This window comes from Hemibagrus wyckioides, linkage group LG11, assembly GCF_019097595.1.
Source record: "Hemibagrus wyckioides isolate EC202008001 linkage group LG11, SWU_Hwy_1.0, whole genome shotgun sequence".
Classification (NCBI taxonomy): Eukaryota; Metazoa; Chordata; class Actinopteri; order Siluriformes; family Bagridae; genus Hemibagrus; species Hemibagrus wyckioides.
In genome coordinates, this window is record NC_080720.1 from 13,682,342 (window position 1) to 13,705,391 (window position 23,050).

The following is a 23,050-nucleotide window of genomic DNA, read 5'->3' on the forward strand; positions in this document are numbered from 1 at the left end:
TTCTCAACAACACGGCCGGTCAGCGCCTCCGCCCACCTCCAATGTTTTCGTCGTCACATCCCTCCTGTTCACAGGGGGAATGTCGGCTGTGCGCGTGTTAAAAATAACCCCATCATCTCCTCTTCTCCTGGTTGACGCTCCTCTCTGGGTCACTCGCAGCATTCAGTGGCTTCACTGGTCAGCAGCAGGAATATGCGAAGATGGCCACGGATCTGGGCGAGCTCCTGGTGCCGTACATGCCTACCATACGGGTGCCGAGATCAGGAGACAGAGTGTACAAGAGCGAGTGCGCCTTTTCCTTCGACTCTCCGGTGAGTGCAAGTAGAAAAAGAAACGAGAGAGAGAGAGAGAGAGAGAGAGAGAGAAATCGAAATCACACTCCAGGTGTTGGGTCGCACTGAGCGTTTCCTTGGCACGTGGAAGCTTACAGAGGGATGATCAGGGCGGATTTGCACGGCCACATTGAACGTTACAGCATATGCGGAAATAATGACTGACACACACACACATACTGTCTTGTTTACGTCTTAGAAGCGGGCGCTTTGTTTTTATTGAGGTGTGACAGTAGATCCATGGGCGAGACACACACACACACAGAGATGGACGAAAGCTGTCCATTTTGATGTGGAGTCTGTCCTGGGTCTAAAAAAAACCCACAGTATATATATATATGTATGTATGTATGTGTATTACCTGAATAGCTTATTATCTGTAAATAGAGGGTGAGTGTATGGTACCAGAGGCTGACAGGTTATCTGTCTCTTAGAAAAATGAAAAACAATAGCAGCTTTAGCTTGATGTCCAGCAACACACAGCTTTTGACCTGACTATTCATTCCGACCCTGACAAATCAGGCTTTCAGGGACAGCCACAGTGATGCTGTGATCCCAAACATCCCTGCTCATTCACAAAACTGAGGAGTGAATTCAGCTTCTTCATACCTTAATGGCCATGCTGTTTTAATGCTCTAGATGTGTCCCTTAGCTGTAGCCGTTTTAAAGGTGACTCAGCTGTTTGGAGCTCATTGCAGACTATTTTTACCCCCTTGCTGTTAAAGCTCATGTGTCACCCCGAGCTGCTGAAAGCTTTTTTTCCGAGACCTGGGGTCCCTACACTGGCTCATTTTGCAAAATTAGGCCAGACAAGCTTTCTCTTTGTGTAGGTTTCTAGAAATGCAAATGCAAAGTTTTAGTAATTCAAGTGATCACCAATCCACAATGCAGTTTAATTCCCAAATCTGTAGATTTCAGGATTTGTATCGACGTAAAAGGCCTGAACTTTCAACTCTGCCAGTTTTACCAGATTTCTTTCAACGTTAAAGACACAAAGTTTACCTCTAACCCGGTGCATAAGCTCAGTGCAGTCTGAGTCTGCAAACTAAGAGCAAAATATTTTCTAGTGTCAATACATACAATTTTAAACCTTCCTTATAATAATATCATGTTTGGTGTTCATCACAGTCTCTTAGACAACACTTTTCTTCAACTGTGTTGTATGTGTGGGCTTTGCAGGAATCAGAAGGAGGGTTGTATGTGTGTATGAACACATTCCTGGGCTTCGGAAGAGAACACGTGGAGAGACATTACCGCAAAACTGGACAGAGTGTGTACATGCACTTAAAACGTCATGTGAAGGAGGTAAGAAAATTTTTATAGTTTTTTTAAAGCTTTTTCCTGAGAGTCTGACTTGCTTATTTTTTGATGCTTTTCAACAAAACATAACTGTACTGTATATCATCTTTGCAGAAATTAATAATTTAAAACATCTCATATGTAGACACATTTATCCATGAATGTACATTTTTAAGATGTAGGGGAGCAGCATTCAAACAGAGAAAAACCACACTACACTAAATATACTAAAGTGTTTATTGCTCTTATGCCACAGCAATTAGGCAATGATTGAATTTTTTTTTTATTTATTAAAGATTATACATCTGATACATTTATAGTTGTGTTTAATGTTCATGAAACTATATAAACAGTCAGCTATAAACAGTCCTTCCCTCACCACTCCTTCTTTTTTCCACTGTTTTGAAGTTAATAATAATAAAAAATGCAGCTTGTCATGTTATTAAGAACCCACAAAACAATTGTCCTGAAGATGTTGTTTCAGAAAAGCTAAAGTTACAGCTTTTCCTCTGACACTAGAAAATCCAAAAAAGCTACCTAAACCTCCCCTCACAGAAACCTTCACCATATCAACAATTACAAGTGTATTTAACATCTTTTTCTGTACCATACAAGTCACTGTATAATTTTATATAGAAGCCGTAACATATTTAAATGTAACATATTAAGCCTCAGACATCATTTCCACAAACCTTTGCCGGAGTGTCTGATACACACAGCACACAAAATTGGAAACACTTCAGGAATTTCTAAGTCATCCTCTGATTGGTTAGATTCTACAGGATTTTCAGGAGACTTGCGTGTCGCATTTTATAACGGTCCGTCTGGAAACAAAGCTGTTGTGACTTTTCCCTAACGGAAGAAGAAAACCACTGTGTGTCCTACTGACAATGAGCATTTATGGGGTTCAGCTAAATGCTGTAGACTCATTAATTTGCAGAACTTTTTTAAATGAATGGTCTATGGTTGCAGTTCGGTCTGTTTTTGTTGCAGGGACAGCGACATTACATTTCACACCCGTAAATGTGATGTTGAACAAAAGAAACTGTGATTGGTTGCTTTACATGTCAGTCAGACACCTTCTTGGGTGATCCTTGGTCAATAAAAGCTGCTATGAAGTCCAGATCTTCTGCCGTTAGTCTGAAGGTCTGGCTACTCGAGACTATAACATATTACATATATAAAACTGTGACTTGAATACAGCCAGAACTACTGTCTTAGATTCTGTTATACTTAAACTAGTGCTTCTGAAATTCTGAAAATGTGCTATATTTCTTCTTCCCAACAGACTTTTGGACTGATGGTACTCTTAGTTTGAAATTTTAGTGAACCACTGTAGTTTAGTGGTTAAGGAGATGGACTATTAATTGGAAGGTTGTGAGTTCAAATCCCAGGTCCACCTAGCTGACACTGCTGGCTCTTGAGCCAGGCCCTTAACCCTTAATTGCTCAATTGAATAAAATGTAAGTCGCTCTGGATAAGGGCATCTGCCAAATGCTGTGAAATGTTGGTGTATTCATTGATAGAGACTTGAGAGCACAAGTTATTGGATAATAGTGGCATCTGGAAAATGCCATAAATGTAAGTGTTATAGAAAATTAGTGAATACTTTCTGACCGATTCCATATCAACAAGCTGTTCTTTCGCTACACTATCAGTTTCCTTCTTTAGTAGTTGCTGCCATTTAAATTGAGTATGGTTACACTTATGTCTTTGCTAGCAAACATATTGAGTGGATGATCAATAGCATTATCGATTTACACTGGACTGAGCTGGGAGTCCAAATGAACATGCTGGTGTCTAATGGTGATTATTTATATGCAATAACACTCAGTCTTTAGTGTTCTTGTTTATATTGGTTGGTTGTTGAGGCAGTGGATGTGGTTGTTGTGGTGGTGTATGATTTCACACACTGTGTATTGTTGTTGTTGTTGTTAGGAGGATGGAAATAAACATTGATGTCGTTCAGCCTTATGTCTTATTGCCAAATGTGGCTGTATTCATATTATTGTGTATACAATTAATAATGTTAAAAAATTGACGCTATTCTAAGACTATTTTTTTATAGTAGTGGCTTACTGTTTCTTAATAGAGTACGCTATGTTTCAGTGATTTTAGTACCAGTTCTTATCTCACCTAATTCGTAATGCGCAAAGCAAGCGGTGATCAATGGTGGAAATGTGAGTGTATTGATTATGCACTTTTTATGAAATTAATCATCCAAGCCATCTGTGTCTTCTAACCACTTGTGTACTATGTGCTAGAATATAATCCATGGCATAGCAAGTTACTAAGATTCCACAGTGTCACTGTGTCCATAGCGTTCTGTGGTGGTCATGATTAGAAAACCTTACTCTAGTATTAAATCACCCTAGCATATATAATTAAAACCTACTGCTAATTTTAATAGAAATACTTCCTGTAGCTGTTTGTCCTTTATTCCTCTTGACCTCATTTTAGCAGGCCAGGCATCAGTAAATAGGGCTATTTTCATGTCAGGATCTTTTCAGAAACAGCTGGATGCATTCCTGCAGCTCTGGTGTCTGCTTTTTTCCGCTCAAGGAATCACTTGTGATTGTGTCAGCAAGTCTTTCAGTACTCCTGATATCCAACACAAATACAACTAAACGATGCGTTGCTCACAATAATTGTCCTGTATTACAAACATAAATCTTTGTATCCACTGGGATAAGCTAGTAACCTAGTGCTGCAGTTGGTTTGTACAGTATTATGAAGATTTTCTAAAAATGTAAACGATGTCTTATCACCATGATAAATAGTGTTGTTGCTTGCCACAGAAAGCCACAGGTGCTGCTGGGGGTGCTGTGCCAAGAAGACGGAATGGAAAAATATTTTTAGGTAAGACTGCTATATATTATAGTCTGTATTATTTATTTGCACAATTTATTTTAGATGAATATTTTGTCTTAATTTTTTTTAGTGATATTTTCCCCCATATTCAATAACCTCTGCTCTCTCTTGACAGAGCTAAATTTAGGTCATTTATTTGTATGTGCAGTTAGTAACTGTTCTAAATCTAAAGTGCCACATGCTCGCTCAGGTCTGATCTACTGCTGGGGAGGGTTGGTTTACAGTCGGCTGATGAGCCTGTTGCTCCTGCTCTCCCATCAGCTGCTGTGCCCTATCAACCCTCGTGGTTGACACACTTCCACTGTTGGAGGCATGACGTTGACTAGGGGGGGGTGTAGCTTTTATTGTAATGGAATCTCAAATTATAGTTTGTCTTCACACAGTTAATCTGTTCCTTCACATTCAGATCACATTTTCTTGCTTGCATGTGTAATTCTTTGAACTGTATGACCTTCCAATTCAGGGACAGATAAAGTCTGATAGTGTCATTAGTCTCTTTTGACATTGACCAATGTGGTGATCTAATCAGCCAGGACAACCTCATGCGTCATGGGACAAGAGAGCGTAAATGGACCTTAAAATGGAGATACTTTCTCTGAGTTTAGTCATAGCCAATTCTCAGTGTGTGAGGTTCTCTCTTTGTTGATTGACAGTAACATCAGCAGGCTGGCAGTGTGAATGCCTGTGTGTAGTACTGACATGTGTGTGGGATTCTGACAGAATAGTAAAGAGATTGCCAAGCACATTTTAATCGCATCCATTTTGAATGTAGTGAAAATGGACAGATACAAGGTGCAAGATTTGTATCTGAAAATCGATCACGGAATTGTTAGCCCACATTTTCTTTTATTTTTGATTCTAATATATTCATATTCATAAAGGTTTTTTTTGCATTTTTCTTTAATATAAATGACTAGATATGATTTCTTTACTGTCAAATCTTAAATACATGTCTGATCATCTCTTTTCATGTCTTCCTTTAAGATTTAGAACTTAACCGTGACTTTAACGGGGATGATTATGAATATGAAGATGAAGCCAAGCTTGTCATATTCCCAGACCACTATGAGATCCCTTTACCAAATATCGAGGAGTTGCCTGCTCTGGTTAGTGAGTGTGTGAGAGAATGGTCTATGTGTGTCCTGCATGCAAAAGGTGTGAAAGGTCTTCTGTTTCAGCCCAAAGCTCACTAGTATTAATATCGTAGCTGAAGTCAGTGTGTAATCATTTATTTTATATAGATCAGATGACAGCGACCACACTTTGTTTGACAGTATGACTGTTGTGCAATGAAGAAGAAATATTTTTCTATATTTATTTATAAAGAAATATTTAACACCAATTTTTCAGGAAGGGAAAGGTTTGCAAAAGTAAAAGAACATGAAGAAAAACATGATTCTGTATAGTGAAGCATGGTGGTGGTGGTGTCAAGAGAGGTCAGTCATCACTGAGAGATGATTGGCCTCTTGTACACAGAATCATGTTTTTCTGGTACTCCATGTTCAAGTTTGGTTTTTTTTTAACCAAGCCCTAATTGATACTTTTCAAGAACTTTGCTCCTTAGTCTTCATGAAATCTATTCAGCTAATTATGTGATTTTTGATGGCACCTGGTTACACCATGAGCAATTAGTTTCATACCAATAGGGTGACTAATTATGCAATCACAATAAAAACTCACTGTGGGAAATTTAGTGTAGATTCATACATATCATTGCAGTTCAGTCCCAGGTTGTGACGCTACAAAATATTAATATACATTATTTTGATGACACAGAAAGTGTACTGTTAACATTGCTTTAAGATGCATGTATATTTTTTGCTAATGTATCTCACCCTTCCCCCTCATATTATGCAGACAAACACTCTAGAGCTATTCAAGGACTCACCAGACATTGTTGTTAGTCTCTGTTAGTCATTTGTAGTCATTTGTTCCAGGAGCATTGATTACACTTGTCATTGAATGCCCTAAGCATGTCACGTTGTGGTTGTGCTGCACCTGCATCCAAATACAATATGACTCTACCTCCAGAGATGGTCAATCACACATGGATATGTTTTCTAATCTGTGTGATACTCCTGGGTTTCACATGCATTTCATTTCTTCAAAAGCTATATGTATACAATGTTTACATATTAATGACAGGTAATAAGGTAACAGGTAATAACAAGTCCCAGGTCCACCAAGTTATAGCTGCTGGGCCCCTGAGCAAGGCCCTTAAAATGAAATAAATTGTAAGTGGGTCTGGATAAGGGCATCTGCCAAATGCCAGAAATATAATTTGGCTACTGAGAATTAGCCACTACCCCCTCACCAAACCAAATACTAATACAGGGTATTACCTGACTTTTGCTCTCAAATCAGTCTCAGTTGTTTGTGGCACGGATTCCACAAGATGTTGGAAAAATTCCTTTGAGATTGTGGTTCATGTTGACCACTAGATGTTTCATGTGCGCTTTCGTGGTGCTTCCCACATCCCAAAAGTGATGTGACTAGGAAGGCAACTGACCAACACCGAACTCATTTTCATACTCATGAAACCACTTTTGTGACATAGTGCATTATTATGGTGGAAGTAGTCATATAGGCTCTGGCATTCAAGCAATGACCAGTATTAACATGCCCAAAGTGTGTCAAGAAAACACTCCTTCTGTTGACACAAGGCAGGTTGAGTCCATGGATTCATGTTGTTGGCACCAAATTCTGCCCCAACCATCTGTGTGCCTCAGTAGACATGGAGATTCATCAGACCAGGCCAGATTTTACCAGTCTGCAACTGTTCAGTTTAGTGAGTCTGTGCCCCCTGCCGACTAAGCTTTCTGTTCTTGGCTGACAGAAGTCGAACCCAAGGTGGTCTTCTGCTGTTGTATTAAATCTGCCTCAATGTTTGACACGTTTTTCTGCTCATAACAGTTATACATAGTGATTTTCTGTGGTCTTTGAGTCAGCTTGAACCAGTCTGACCATTCTACATCATCAACAAGGTGTTTCTATCCACAGAACTGCTGCTCATTGAATGTTTTTTTTTTCTTTATTTCTTTATTCTTTCTGCGAAAACACTAGATACTGTTGTGTGTGAAAATCCCAGGAGATCAGCAGTTATAGAAATATTCAAACCAGACCCTCTGGCACCAACAATCATGCCACGGTCAGAATCACTGATACCACATTTTCCCCCATTCTGATGGTTGCTGTGAACATTACCTGAAGCTGCTGGCTTTTTTTTATTTTATCCATTGAACTGCTGCCACATGATTGGCTGATTAGATAACTGTATGAAAGGGCAGGTGTTCCTAATAAAGTGCTCTGTGAATGCATGTGCCTCCATATACTATCTATTGTAGTATAACTATCTATTATACTATCTATAAGTTTATATATATATATATATATATATAATGTGTGTGTGTATTTCTGTCCCATTCAGGTGACAATTGCTTGTGATGCTGTACTTAATGCTGTTTCTGCATACAAAAAGCAAGAGCAGGATTCATGGGAGGAGGAGCTTCAAGTGTCAAAGCATGCCAGAAGTCTCAGACAACAAGAGAACGGGGTTCGGATTCCTCCAAGGTTAGTCTCCTGCAAGTGCAGTATCAGTTCAGTAGTATCATATGGACTTCCTGGCACTCTAGTAATGGTGGTGGGGGAGTTCAGAAACCCCCTTTAAACTGATACGCTGAACTCTTATGTACTTAATGCCTCAATGTTTCTTCACTCTATTTAATAAGTTTGTGGAAATCCCCCAGTGGATAAATATTCCAGTGGAACTGTCCTTAATTATATTTTGAAATAATGTGATCACAGCATGAAACAAAACATTGGTGAATTTGTTTGGCTTATTTATATCATCATGGGTCCCTAGAAGGTTTCAGTTTTTCTGTAATTACAATTGAATTCAGTCAAAAGTAATAAGATTTGCATTTTCATTTGCTTATATTGTAGGAATTTATAGCGTTAATAAAAGTCAGTTGTAAACATTGAATCAGTTCTGAATTGATTTATTCAAGCAATGCTAAACAATTTTCCATGACATTTCATTTTTCTTATTACGTATGATGTTTTAGCTGGCACATTATGACTAAAAAGTATTAATTTAGGACACTTGTAAGATACAGCGGATATCAGCAGTGAAAAGGACAATATTGCAATATAAATTATAGCCCCTGGATATATTTCGTCAAGAGACTAAAATAAAATCGAACAATAATGACATCCTCAGCCACAAAAAGATCGATTTAGCAGTGTGAGAGTTTCTTTAATGTATTTGTTTTGTGTTTAGTGGCTGGAAGTGTGCCAAGTGTGAAATGCGAGAGAACCTGTGGCTCAATCTGACAGATGGCTCGGTCCTCTGTGGGAAATGGTTCTTCGATGGAAGTGGTGGGAACGGACATGCCCTCGAGCACTACAAAGAAACCAAATTCCCACTAGCAGTCAAGCTTGACACCATCACCCCAGATGGAGCAGGTCAGTGCCTCAGGTTTGGATTTTAACTTCTTACTGAAGCTGCAGTGCATGCAAGGCATTATTTATAAACTAATCATTTCACATGACGCCAGCTAACAGATGTGTTAATTAAGACAACAAAGTGTTCAATCCTGTTTTTTTTTTTGTTTTTGTTTTTTTTAAACAGATGTTTACTCCTTCGATGAAGAAGAGGCAGTACTTGACCCTCACATAGCAGAACACTTGGTACACTTTGGAATAGACATGCTAAAGATGCAAAGGGTGCGTTTTTTTGGAGCTTCGTTCAGAAATGCGCTTGGTTTGATCATTTGATTCGGATTCATATTTATCTGTCTGTCTCCACCAGACGGAGAACGGCCACCACACAGACAACCACGTTCAGCCTCGAGCCACGGAGTGGGAGGTGATTCAGGAATCTGGCCTTAAGCTGAAGGCAGTCTACGGTTCAGGGTACACGGGCATCAGAAACCTGGGCAACAGCTGCTACCTCAGCACCACTATGCAAGTGCTCTTCAGTATCCCTGAGTTCCAGAGAGCGTAAGTGTCTATCACATCCTGATTGTGGCTTTGTCTTTGGGATGGCTAAATAGTTTACATCATGCGTGTTAGTTTACATTACGGGACAGCAGTAAGGTGAAAATGCAGTGTATTTTCTCGTGAGGTATGTACACCAGTCTTGCATTAATTGTGGTTAAAATTTCTAGGTATGTTGGTAATCTACAGAGAATATTTGACTACTCACCCCTTGATCCTACCCAAGACTTCAGCACACAGATGTAAGTAGTAATGTGAAAAATGTGAGGCATAATATTACACATAACAATCATATTATTGTAGTGATCTGAGGATGACGTGATGAAAGTGTGAATCTTTTTATGCTAGCTTTTTATGCTTTTTTTCTATGACTCAGTGTCTAAGCACTGTACAGTGTCGGTTCCTGAAAGATATTTCTTCCCTTATTTGTTGATTAGGACATTATATAGTGCATTGATTTTAAAATTGATTTTATTGTTATGTTAAGGAGGAAAAGGTGATAAATAATAAACTCTAAAGCAGGATGAGGCTAGTCTGTAAATAAATATTGAAAGTATTTATTCTTTGATGTGAACTGTAGCCATTAAACACGTTATGCCACATGCTTTGTTGTGTCTGCATCCACCAGGGCCAAACTGGGTCATGGACTACTTTCAGGCCAGTATTCCAAACCGCCAGTCAAATCAGAACTCATTGAACAGGTGATGAAAGAAGAATACAAGGTTGGTCTGTCTGGCTTGTTATTTGGCTTGAGCATGAGCGAAAAATTCTTGTTGTGCATGTAAATTCTTACTGATTATGCAGTTCTTTCGTGCTATATTGCGGTTATGTTACATGTGTGTGAATTAAAACACATTGCTGAACACTAAAAATTTGTATTGGCATTTGAATGCTTGTGATTATTCAATGCATGAATGAGTCCAAGTCGAATGATGCCACAGCCATCCATGGTGGGGAGTCCAAGAGAGAAAAAACTGGCTGTGTTTTCAGTGAAGGAGGGGTGACATACTGTGTGTTCCCTATCAGTTACAGTGACACCAGTGAATCCTGGGTGTCTGTGAGCTCACGCATGCGGAAGTGACTGGATAGTGATTTTTTCCTTGGGTGCTACGTTGCCCCTTGATGCTGCATGAGCAGCAGTTGCGACAGGCTGGTTTCACATGCCTTGGAGGAAGCATGCCTTTGCTCTCCACGGTTGATAGATGTTATGTGATAGGGAAGAGATTCCTGATAGGTGGACATTGGCCATGACTAAATTAGTGAAAAATAGGAGAATTTATGATTCCTTTTTATAATAATATTAGATGCAATTAATAATATTACATTAATAGTGATATATTGTAGCAGTAAAATACTTTTGAATACAGTGCATGCATAGAACCAGAGAAATATACACTTCTGTGGTAGATTAACAAGTACCTAATCAGAAAAATAAAACAAATTAAAATGATTTTATCTGACATTTAAAAAAAAACATGATGTCCAGCAATTACATTATAATGTCTGGTGAGTTAAATCAGTTTATGCCACAAAGCTGCTGAATTCTCTCTTCTGATTGGTCAGCTAGTATTGATGAATTGTCTATAACAAAGATGAATCACAGGTTTATATTTATGCGCTTACTCTAATCTGTTAATGTTATTGTAGTAGGATTGGATGGTAGATGGTCCACGTAAGTGGATTGTGTTTAATAACGTAATGTGAAATCGTTGAAATTGTGACATCTTCTGTAAGGAGACTTATTTAGCATTTTTATAAGAAGTGTCCAGTGTCAGCATTGTATTAGTCAGGTGTAAAGCTATAACTGTAATGATTATGACACAGCAAAGTCTTTAGGATGAAGGGTGTTGCAGTTTCTCAATGGTAAGACCAGCTACAATTTCTTTGTCCTGTTAACGTAAAGAAAGAAAAAAAAATAGAAAGGCTACTAGAGGGATAATAGAAGGGACTGACTATTTATAGGTCCTATAATCCAAGTGATAACATTTAACATGTTTCACAGATGTTCTACAATATTAAATGATAAAAAATATGATGTTTAATCAACAGAAAATACAATCATTAGCAAATTTGGACAATTAAATAAGAGGAATAAAACACTTTGGTCATTTATTGATCAAAATATAATCTAAAATCTTGGCTGTAATGGTATCTCTGATTATTCTCCTATGATAACTCACCCGGTTTTGTTTTATTCCTCTCATAAATTCTCTATGTTGATTTATATGCAGTTTGCATCATGTGCATACACATCATAATTTCCAAAAGCTAATATCACACAGCAGTTGGGTGGTGAAATGAATAACGATAATTATTTGCTCTGAAGAATTCTTTCATGATGAATGAATTCATCAGTAATTCGTTTTACTTTTCAGTTGCCTGCTTCCTCCTGTATGAAAGGGAATAGATGAAGTAAAAAACTTCACTGTAGCTCAAATGAAATTTCAATGCCTAATATGCTGTTTCCTTTGCAGCAGCAGCACAGAGGGATTTCCCCCAGAATGTTCAAGGCTCTGGTCAGCAAGGGCCACCCGGAGTTCTCCTCAAACAGACAGCAAGATGCCCAAGAATTCTTCCTGCATTTTATTAACCTGGTAGAGGTGAGAACTTGTTTCAGTTTATATAAGAACTATTATTTTTGTAGCAAAAGCTGCTCCATTAGTTTAGTGTGGGTGAGAAAACATTATTGGTTATTTTTTATTAACCACTTCTCGGGTTTATCTGAAGTTTCTTGACATGTGTGTGCACTTAGACATCTGTCACATGGCTCTAGTTTCAGAAGACCTATCTGCGTCCAGGGTTGCCATATTTACCCTGGCGCTCTTAAGTGACTTTCTCAATCACGTTAAAATTAGAACCTGCTATCAGTTACACAAGGCAGATAATGCTTCCTATTTACTTTGCCTTCATGTCCAGAGTTAAATCCACTGCACCGAAAGCTCTCCATGACACAAAATCAAGTGTAGCTATTTTAAACACAGTCTCTTGTATAAGTGTAATATAAAATGTAAATTGCAGTCATAAAAAAAATGGTCAGTCTTAATGTTCTAGCCGAAGAGAGAGCTGTGTTTAGTTTTTTTTTCCTCAGAATGTTTAGCCTGATTAATTAGTGGAGTCCTGGAGAGTTAAGGGTCTGTAAGCTGTGCTGTTCATTGCTCTCTGACCAGCCGGCTCTGGTATTTCAGTGCTGTTATGGGAAAAATATAGCTGATATATTTCTGTAATGCCTCAGAATAGAGAGACTGCAGCAGCGTGCCTATTTTAAAAGCAGACTCTGTGAACTTTCAATTATAGGCCTGCTCATTTCATCTCTAACATGCGGCTTGGATTTGTATAGACATCATCTATTTTTATGCTTTTTTATAACTGAAGATATTCTCCACTGTTGTCTCATAAAATAATAATGAATGATGCCAGTTTGCTTACTGAGTACTTTAAGGGGATTTTTATCACAGTTATTTTCTCCATTTTTAGAGGAATAGCGCTGGCTCAGAGAATCCCAGCGACGTGTTCCGCTTCATTGTAGAGGAGCGTATACAGTGCTGCCAGTCACAGAAAGTGCGTTACACACAAAGAGTGGACTACCTTATGCAGCTCCCTGTGCCCATAGAGGCCGCCACTAACAGAGGTAAAGACGAGATGGGCATGAACGTTGGTGCATTCCCCTCTTTCTTTCTCGTTCATTCAGAATAATTTATAAAATTATTGTCCCATTTATCCATCCATTTTCTACACCGATTATCCTACTGGGTCACAGGGAACCTGGAGTGTATCGGAGTAGCAGAATGCTAGTCTATTACAGGGCACAAATACACACAAACACACTCACCCTACAGACAATTTAGAGATGCCAGTCAGCCTACAATTCATGTCTTTGAACTGGGGGAGGAAACCGGAGCATGCAGAGGAAACCCCAAAGAACAGGGAGAACATGCACACACAAGGCAGAGGCAGGAATCGAACCCCCAACTTTGGAGGTGTGAAGCAAATGTGTACTCCCTAAAATTATTAGAAAACCCAAATTAGTTCATTTTAGTTGCAAATTTTTTATACAAAAAAATTTATTTTAAATTTTTGGAAACACTTTTGACTTATATATACAGTATGTACACACACACAAGATGCATGCATGCAAACAAACATTACATAACTTCCTTCCAGTCTAGCAGTAAAATGTATATTTGCAGCAGGCAAACATATCAAGAGTGAAGAGAAATGCAAAAGTAACAATCATATGATAATTAAAAAGTAAACATTTAGAAAAAAATCAAGGTAATAAAGTGATGTAATGTGCAGTTATTAAAAAAAGTTATCTGTAGCAATTTGGTATGGATTATTTTCCAATCACTGCACATCCTGAAGTGTTGTACTTCTCTTCTAAAAACAGCAACAGTTCATGTAATAAAGCTCAGTAGTAAGATACGTCACCTATTTGGGAAAATTATATTAGTATACCAGCACCATGTGGAGCACAGACCACCATGTCTTGTCTTGTCTATAAGAAGTGCTAGCTACTGTATTACTCTGATCAGTAGTCAAAGGCTCTCAGCATCTATAAACATTTTTATATTACAGAAGAGCTTATGGCATATGAAATTAAGCGGAAAGATGCTGAAGAAAACTTACACACTCCTCCTGATCCGGTGAGGGCCCGTGTTCCCTTCACTGCCTGCCTACAAGCCTTTAATGAGCCTGAGAACGTTCCGGACTTCTGGAGCTCGGCACTGCAGGCCAAGTCAGCCGGAGTGAAGTAAGCAAGGTTCTGGTCCAGAGCCTGGGAAGGGGTTTAAAGATTCGGGTCACTGAATACACATTCAGGGAACATGTATTTAAGAGAGTAATCATTGTTTTCAGACTCCAACAGCTTCTGAAAGATTTGTATTTGTATACTGGCTTATGTTTTTTGATGTAAAATGATTTGATGTAAGATTATTCTTCGTGATTTTATATAATATGTAAGCATATTGTTTTCTTCCGCTAAGTGAATAATTATGTCTTTCTTTTCAGGACTTCTCGTTTTGCATCTTTTCCTGACTTCATGGTTGTACAGCTGAAAAAGTTCACATTTGGAGTCGACTGGGTTCCTAAAAAGTTAGGTGAGTATATTGGTTCTGGTCTGTTTGTTTTTTTTGATACAGGTCTTCACTGAGCAGGCTGCATCAGGATATATGATGTGGTCTAGGTATATACTGATGTTTATTTGGACACATGCTGGTCATACTTTGCCTTAATCATTTTACAAAGCAGATCAGTGTTTCTGTTTTGTAATAGTTGACATCTGTGTTTGCCAATCACATGTTACCTTGTGTAACTCGGACCCATCACATGATCAAAGGTGCTTGGGCAATGCACCGGCTGTAAACAATATCAGTTTGCAAATAATTTTTGCTGATGTTTTAGGTAGATATGTGGGGTTTAGTCCAGCAGAGGGCATTGTGGGTCCTGTTTTTACTTTTTACCTCATTGAGAAAGAAGCAAATATTACATTTAAGATTGGTGAAATAAATCGAAACACACGAAACTGTATAAAAACTGTTTTATACAGCCCTCTGTATCACCTTTGTCCTGTTTTCAAACAGATGTTTCTGTAGAGATGCCTGACTTTATGGACTTGAATTGGCTGCGAGCTACAGGGCTACAAGCGAGTGAAGAAGAGCTCCCTGACCTGACACCTCCTATCGTCATTCCTGAGGACACAAGAGGTAACATTTTCTATATCTATCTCTATTATTTCTGTCTGTACCTGTAAGGAAGTTAACCTCCTGCACATTGCAAAATATCTAAGTGCTTTAGATTCTCTAAATTCTGTTCTTCTGGTCTATTTTACATAATATACTATGTCCATGTTTCTGATTTGCTGTTCAAAAAAACTAAATGTACAAATATACCAAAAATGCACATAACATATTTAACTGAAAATGCTTTCTTTTTCCTCACAGACAGCTCAGTGAATAATTCTTTGGAATGTAAGTGTCATTTATTTTTTTTATATTTTAAGTTTTTTATATCATGTGTTACAAATGTGTGTGTTGCTGTTTAGTTTCCAGTCATAGTAAATCCTCCATGAGATTCCTGACTAACTTTATGGCCTTTCTCTAATGAGGCCCGGTGAGATGCTTCACTTTTTCTATGATCCTTCCATATAGACTGTAAACTATTCATTCTTTACCATTTTTTTCCAGCTCCGGAAATAGATGAGGCCTCAGTGATGCAGTTGGCAGAAATGGGCTTCCCTCTGGAGGCCTGCCGGAAGGCCGTGTACTACACTGGGAACATGGGAGCTGAAATGGCCTTTAATTGGATCATTGCTCACATGGAGGAGCCAGGTAAGACTGTTGTATGCTGTCCAACAAGAGCAGCTCTTATTAGCGGAAGCTGATGTCAGCACTGTATATGAACACTAGCCATTTATCACAGCTAGAAACTACAATTCATTTACTGCAAATTTGTGTTAATTTTCTCTAAGGATATAATTGCAAATTGTGTTTTTGCAAGATTCACCCTCATTTAACCTGAGCACTGTTATTAAAACCTGCAGAGTCAGGCTGTATAATATTAAACATTATTATGGGCAATATTATTGTAGTGCTTTAGATTATTAAATTACCATGTGGGCTGTATATTTTATTGCATTATGAAGCCCTATATATGGTGAAGGTATATTAATTATGTGCTGAATATATCTGTGTATATTTGTAATTATGTTTATCAAAACTGTAATTATGTTTATGGAAACCTTATTGTTTAATTGCAAGTGAGGCTTCGGTTATTACTTTTGGGAATGTATAGAGTATATGCAAAGAGTAATTACTTCTTCGAAGTGCTGTAAGTATGAACTTATTTAAAAGAAGTATAATTGTAATGCTTCTTTACTTTTACAAACAAGAAATCCACAAAAAAAGTGATGAATTTCTAATAGAAAAACCCGTGTGAGTGTGAGGTGATTATAAGGCCCAACTGGATTAGCCAGTACCACAAATAAAGCACTCTCTTCAGATGTTTTATAGAGAAACTGTGCTTTTCTTCTCTCTGTGTTATTTTGAGAAACGACCAAACATACACATGTATTAGAAGACATTAATCATCTGTATTTCTTTTTTAACTGCTGTCATGGGTTTCTGGTCTCGGCTTGTGGTGATGTATTCAATCTCAATATCTAGCAACAGCTTCTAATTGAAGACATTTTATGTGGGATTTAATGTAATGGAATACATTTTAAATGATATGGGTAGCTGTAAGTGGCTTGCTGTTGTGTATGTTACTGTTACTGCTGTTTAACACCTGCTTCATTTTGACCATATAAAATGTTCTGTGTTGGTTTTCAGAGTTGTTACAGAACAAGGGTCTTACTTATCAAGTTTTATCATTTTTATGTCATCATGTGAAACGTTTTTTCGACCCAACTCTAACATTTTCTAGCATTTGTGCTCAGCAATGCAGTCACACGAAAGTAAATACAGAAAGTAGGCAAAGTAGGCATCTCACTTGCAGTTGAGATGCTCAGAGAATGTGTGTGTGTGAGAGAGAGAGAGAGAGAGAGAGAGAGAGAGAGAGAGAGAAAGAAAGAGAGAGAGAGACAGGCAGAGAGAGAGAGAGAGAGAGAGAGAGAGAGAATGTATTTACATATGGCAGGAACATGAGTGCCTGTACAAGACAATTTTATGAACTACCACAACCGTCTTTGTTCCATCCAGGGGTTTAGTCTGTCATATGAATGTAGTGTATTCTTAGCTTTACATATTGCTCATCTGTGTGTGAAAATGATCAGTGATTAAGATAATATGCAGGTACTAAAGTACATAAAGACTGAATGCAAATTATGTGACCGGAAGCAGCTTTTTACCTCACTGCTGAAGGTCAGTTGTTTAATGGAGTGTAGCAGACATGCCATCATCCTGCCTCCTTTGTGACCAATTAATTTCCCTTTCTGGGAAATTAACTGCATTTATTCCGGGTTGCAGACCTCTTTCCCTGTGTAGTTGATCTGGTTAGAGTGTCTGGGTGTCAGACTCCAGGCTCTAAGAGAGCCTAAGTACTGCAGTGGTTGTATTTACAGAAGCAGTCTGTGCTGCCTCTGTACATGGAGAAAAATAGAAGCAATGTGGACTACCAACCAGTCAGGATAAAAAGGCATCAATAATTTGCCTGTTTATCAGTTTAAAATGGATTTGGCATTGTAGCATTAGTGTACATGTGTTTGAGCTTGTAGCCTTTTTCTGGACCCTGAGGGGAAGAGAGGTGTTTGAATGTTTTCATTCTATGTAATTACATGGCACTTTTCTATACGCTGTTTTGGGAACCTCGTCTTATTGAAATATGTACATGACACATATAAAACACACTATTTTCTAACGGGGGAAAATGCACATGCAGCAGACGTCCTGCTGGGTTAAATTGCCTGTTGATGTAAATATGCTCCCAGTCATGCATATTTATAGATGGCAGATGGCTCTTACTTAGACCTGTTGCGTTTTCTACAGACTTTGCCGAGCCCCTTGCAATTCCTTCATACATGGAGGCAGACCTTCCCAGCGCCAGCTTTCCTACTGCCAGCCCTCTGGATAACCAGCCTCCTGAAGAAAGCATCTCCATCCTCACCTCCATGGGCTTTCCCAGACATCACACCATTCGAGCCCTGAAGGCCACAGTGAGTGACCTGTTCCTGTTTATTGTTTTTGTGTATACCACACCTGCTAGCTTAAAGTCTTCCTGTAGCTTAATGAGTCTGTCAGTTACACTTCAACAGGTTCCTAATAATTTAATTTTTTAAGAATAAAGGCTAGCATTGCTGCCTCAGAGCTCGAGGGTAACTGGTTCAATCCTGGGCTTGGTATCTGTCTGTGTGGAGTTTCTGTGCATGTTCTTCCATTGTCCACTGTGTTCCATGGAGACGTCCCACCTCAACAAAATATGGCAGTAGGTCAATTGGTTAAGAAAAAATGCCTTTGGATGTATCTGAGTGTATGGATGTGTGTGTGCATGGTGTTGGAACAGAAATGGCCTTAATTGGGATTATCAACTAATTCTGTTTATTCTGACTAATGCTCTCCTTATCTCTTGGTAGATGTTCATGTCTAAACCGAGGGGCAGTTGTGCCATATTCTTTCCATTTTTTAACAGTTGTTAAATTATGCTCTGCGAAGTGGTTAAAGTTTGGGTTTTTTTTTTTTGGTAGTCAAACCATGACGGATGGTTCAAAACAATAGTTGTTTTAATTGCTTGTTGGTCTTCATGATGCTGTTTGTTTAGGGCGGTTCTGTAACAAGATCCCTTTTTATTCCACTCAGGTAAACTCCATTCAGCAAATTCTGTGATATCTGATCGCAAGTGGCTTCATCAAAACTAACTGAGGGTTTTCACTGTGTCTAGGGTCAATACTTCACAACCTTTCTAGATGAACAAAAATTTGCAAAGTTTATAGATTTTCCTTCCACTACAATATAACGGACAACTTTGTGTAGCTTCATTCATGACAAATGAATTCTATTTCAGTTCCACTAAAAAATTCAGAAAAACTGGAGGTGGTAGTGGGATGTTGGAAGGAGTGAGGGTTCACATTCTTATGCAGTAATTATGTTTAAGGTAAAACTCGGGTTAAGTTAATTGAGTTAAATGAATTGAGTGAAATTCTATTAGCTGTGGATATAATGGCATATCACTTTATACATTCTAGTTTGTTTTGAATCATTCTTGAGAATGTTTTAGTAGTCTTGTATCCAGCTCTCATATTCATACGGTATATGAGATGGACTGAAAGCAAGTTGAGACATGTCGCGGTTTTGACAAGACACTCAGCGGACAAGCATGTGAGACTCTTACCCTGCATCCCTGCTGCCAAATTCAACATTCAGCTTCTCGTCCTGCTGATGTATTGATTCCTATTTTAGTGAATGGTTTTTTATATATAGTAGTCATGTCATGTATCAGACTAGGTTTATTATTGTCTTCTTCTACATCTTGTTTTTCCTCTTCTTTGATCATTATTCAATGATTTACCTTAAACGGTATTATTTGATAATTACTATGTATTTTAAAGAAGCTGTATTCTTCTAAAGATGAGTGAGAAAAGTCCGGGGCTTGAGTGTGTAAGAGATCCCAGAAACGCTATCCAGTAAACTATGGCTACTTAATATTTTCCTAAATATAATTTGGAATATCATCTTCCGTAGTTTTATTTGGAAGCACCAGGTTTGCTTGTTGTGGCAGATTCTGTGGCCGTTTAGTCAGAATATTGTTCACTTCTACAGCAAGTCAGGAAGAAGGCAGTGTATGTGAGGCAGCGAGTTCACATAGAGCAGGCCAATAATAGCCAAGCAACATGAAGTGTGCAACCTACATGTCCTACACTGGGTCAGAGGAATGAGAGCATCCCAAGCCATGCTGGATATCATAACTGGTTGTGACTCATACAGCTATTTCAGATCATGTGTCTTGTGTCTTAATGAGGCTTGTGACTGCACAATGACACAGTGATTTAATTAGGGAATTTAAATATTGGTTGTCCTGGCCTGTTCACAGGAAGATTAAATTGCCTGAGGATGATGCCAATGATGATATTAGGTTGTGAGATAATAACAGGAATGTTTTCTTGTTTTAAACACTATACTGTGCATGTTTCACTGGATTTTAGATTAAATTTTTTTAAGTTTTAACATGCATTAAGTTATGTACAAATTAGATAGATGTACAAACTACGGATTTTAGAAAGTTCCCACGGCCATCTTTAATACAATGTTCTCTCTATTTGTGTGTGTGTGTTTTACAGAATAATAACCTGGAGCGAGCGTTAGACTGGATCTTTACACACCCAGAGAGTGAGGAGGAGAGCGAGGCCATGTCTGACATGGTGGACACAGAGCCCAACGATACGAGTTTCTCAAATGCCAACACACACAGTGACTCCACGCTGTCCCCGGAGCAGGAGATGTCTAGTCCACGTGTACGAGATGGCCCTGGACGTAAGTATCCTTCTCATCACACCAGTGTGTAATTTAAAATTTAATCAGGACTACAAATCAGGAAAGAACATTTACCAAGATAAGGATGAGTATTCCAGAGTTCAGGGGAGATGTGAGAGTTCCCCTGCTGGATCATGAGGAATTACCAGCCTGTCTCAACTGAACCGAGGGCTCCGGGTGGTGGATACTGTTTCAGCAGCTCTTATGCCATTTAGAGACTTAAACAACTTAACTAGGACACTGGAATCAATGTAGATCCTAACTTGGCAGCTTGTTTAGCTTGAATAAGGTTTGCATAATGTGCTCTGACTCTTGATTTCTTGGAAAGTAGGGCAGCCAGCCAGCAACACGTTACAATAGTTCAATGACTTTCTCAGTGGTGTATTTGGTTATATTATATAGTGGTGTATTTATAGTATTTGTCTTATTTTGTCAAATGATAATATGTAATTGTTTTACTGTAGGGTATGAACTCTTTGCCTTCATAAGTCACATGGGAACATCAACAATGTCAGGTCATTATGTATGTCATATCAAAAAGGAAGGAAGGTAAGGTTCTTCTTAGCAAATGATATTTTTTAATGATTAGACTCAAAACTCTTGTGGCTGACTGACAAATCACAAATTACTGAAAAATAATTTTTTATTCTTTTTTTTTTTAGATGGGTCATTTACAATGATCATAGAGTATGTTTGTCGGAAAGGCCTCCAAAAGACTTAGGTTATATTTACTTTTACCGGCGCTTGCCCAGCTGCTAGATTTGGACTTTAGAGAGTAGAGCCGCACTGCCTGCAAGGCACAGACGAGGAGGAGGATATTACTGACAATGCAGGAAACCTGGGAGGTGTTCACACTGTAGAGAAGGAGAGGAGTCATCTCAAACCCTGCAAAGACCTGCAAAGAAAAAAAAAAACTCATCCAGTACAGACACGGTGAAATGGACGGAATGAATGTGATTAATAATCTGTATGTTTCTTTACTGTTGGTTTGCTGAGAGTATATACTGTACTGGTCATACGGAGCGATGTGTGCCATTTCAAATATGCAGAATTATGTTCTAATAATATACACAAACACACACTAATTTGTTTTCTCTTTCAATGCCTTGAGCAAAAATACTATGCCAGTATTTTCAAGCGATACCTTCTTTTCGAAAATGGAAAGATGATTCTTCCTAAATGTGGACGTATCGCTACTGCCAGCCCTGATTCATTCCAGGTTCAATTGATGTTCTTGGAATTACATTTTGAACGAACACTGGAACACATTACTGTGTTAAAAAACATTTGGAGGTTCTCGGAAATTTATGAAGTAAAGTGGAATTAAGGTAACGTAATATCATGCACAAATACGCACAAACTTAAAGTATTGGGCAAAGTAAAAAGAATTGTGAAGTTTAAAAGCATCCATGTTGGGAGAAAGTTTGTTTTTGTAGGGATTAAATATGCACTGTTACAATATCTTTATATATCCTTGATCTTTTGGGGTAAAATTATTCAAGAAGATTTATATTCAGTCTTGTAAAACTTCAGCACAACTAAATACAATACATTTATTATGTAGTTTACACCATTGGTCAGAGTTACAAGACAAGACTGATGTACCAATGATTTGTTTTGTGCAATAGTTAAGTGCTTTATACTCATTGCCTTGTCCAGGTTCTGTTTTTCTTATTTTCTTCTCAATTACATTAACAGACCATTTGTATCCAATAAATAAGCAATATATATATAGTGACTAGTGGATTCAACTTCATAACATCATATGCAGCATCATACATCAAACCTGGATCTCAGATCCTTGGGTGATGTGAATGTGGAATGTACTCTCTATGGTGCTCAATAATACCAAATCTCTTACATTTTTAGATGTTTTCATGTCCCCCCCCCCCCCCGAAATTCCTCACTGAAGCATAGAGCCATGCATATGAGAAATCATTTTCTTTTCTTTCTCTATTTTTTTTTTTATTACCCCAACTACTTACACATTTTTCTGTAGGACATTTATACCAGAAAAAACATTACTTGTTGACTGTTTTAATATAGCAGCGTTTTTCTTGTTTCTCTCACTTTCTCTCTCTTCTCTTTCAAACTGGAGTTAAAGGAAACGTGATGCTGTATGACTGCACTCTTCCTGTTGGCCTTTTTTTTTCTTTTCAGAGTGTGAAAGACGATGCTTTGAACACCTCCTTTTAAAGCAGGCCTTCGTATTATCAGCTTGCGCGCTACAATCCAAAATGTACAAGTTAGCTATTCGATATTTTTGAAATGTATAGTAGAACTTTTGTGGTTCATCTGTTTCTTCATGTTTTTCAAAGAACTGAATGTCAAATGGTACAAAGTTTTTATTTTCTTTTTTTCTTTTTGCAAATGAGTGTGCCAATCCTATGGTTATGCAAATTTACACACCGTTCTTTTGTAATGGATCTTCCTATCCTAATATTGCATACAACAGAACATTATGGGGGCAAATGTGTTCACGAGAACTGTCTGTCCAATAACACTATTGACTGGAATATTAAATAAACCAAATCACATGAGTGTTGATTTTGTTTGTTTTTGATGAGGCAAAAGAAATTCACGTGACAGAAT

General features: G+C 38.1%; 1 protein-coding gene across 3 annotated transcripts; it reads left to right on the forward strand.

Annotated features, from left to right (window-relative positions):
• Nucleotides 1–22,998, forward strand: usp13 (ubiquitin specific peptidase 13). Of its 3 annotated transcripts, none has more exons than XM_058402991.1 (21): nucleotides 1–311; nucleotides 1,512–1,637; nucleotides 4,412–4,490; nucleotides 5,487–5,608; nucleotides 7,930–8,072; nucleotides 8,782–8,966; nucleotides 9,133–9,227; nucleotides 9,313–9,503; nucleotides 9,671–9,742; nucleotides 10,129–10,222; nucleotides 11,975–12,100; nucleotides 12,975–13,128; nucleotides 14,076–14,250; nucleotides 14,508–14,596; nucleotides 15,080–15,202; nucleotides 15,440–15,466; nucleotides 15,683–15,826; nucleotides 17,981–18,147; nucleotides 20,266–20,458; nucleotides 20,923–21,007; nucleotides 21,121–22,998. In XM_058402991.1, the coding sequence occupies exons 1-21, from the start codon at nucleotides 201–203 to the stop codon at nucleotides 21,215–21,217; spliced, it is 2,598 nt and encodes an 865-aa protein (XP_058258974.1). In that variant the 5' UTR covers nucleotides 1–200; the 3' UTR covers nucleotides 21,218–22,998. The 3 variants fall into 3 exon arrangements, with proteins under 3 accessions (XP_058258974.1, XP_058258975.1, XP_058258976.1); XM_058402992.1 differs by having other exon boundaries at nucleotides 11,978–12,100; XM_058402993.1 differs by having other exon boundaries at nucleotides 2–311; nucleotides 4,430–4,490.
• Nucleotides 22,999–23,050: the final 52 nt, after the last annotated feature.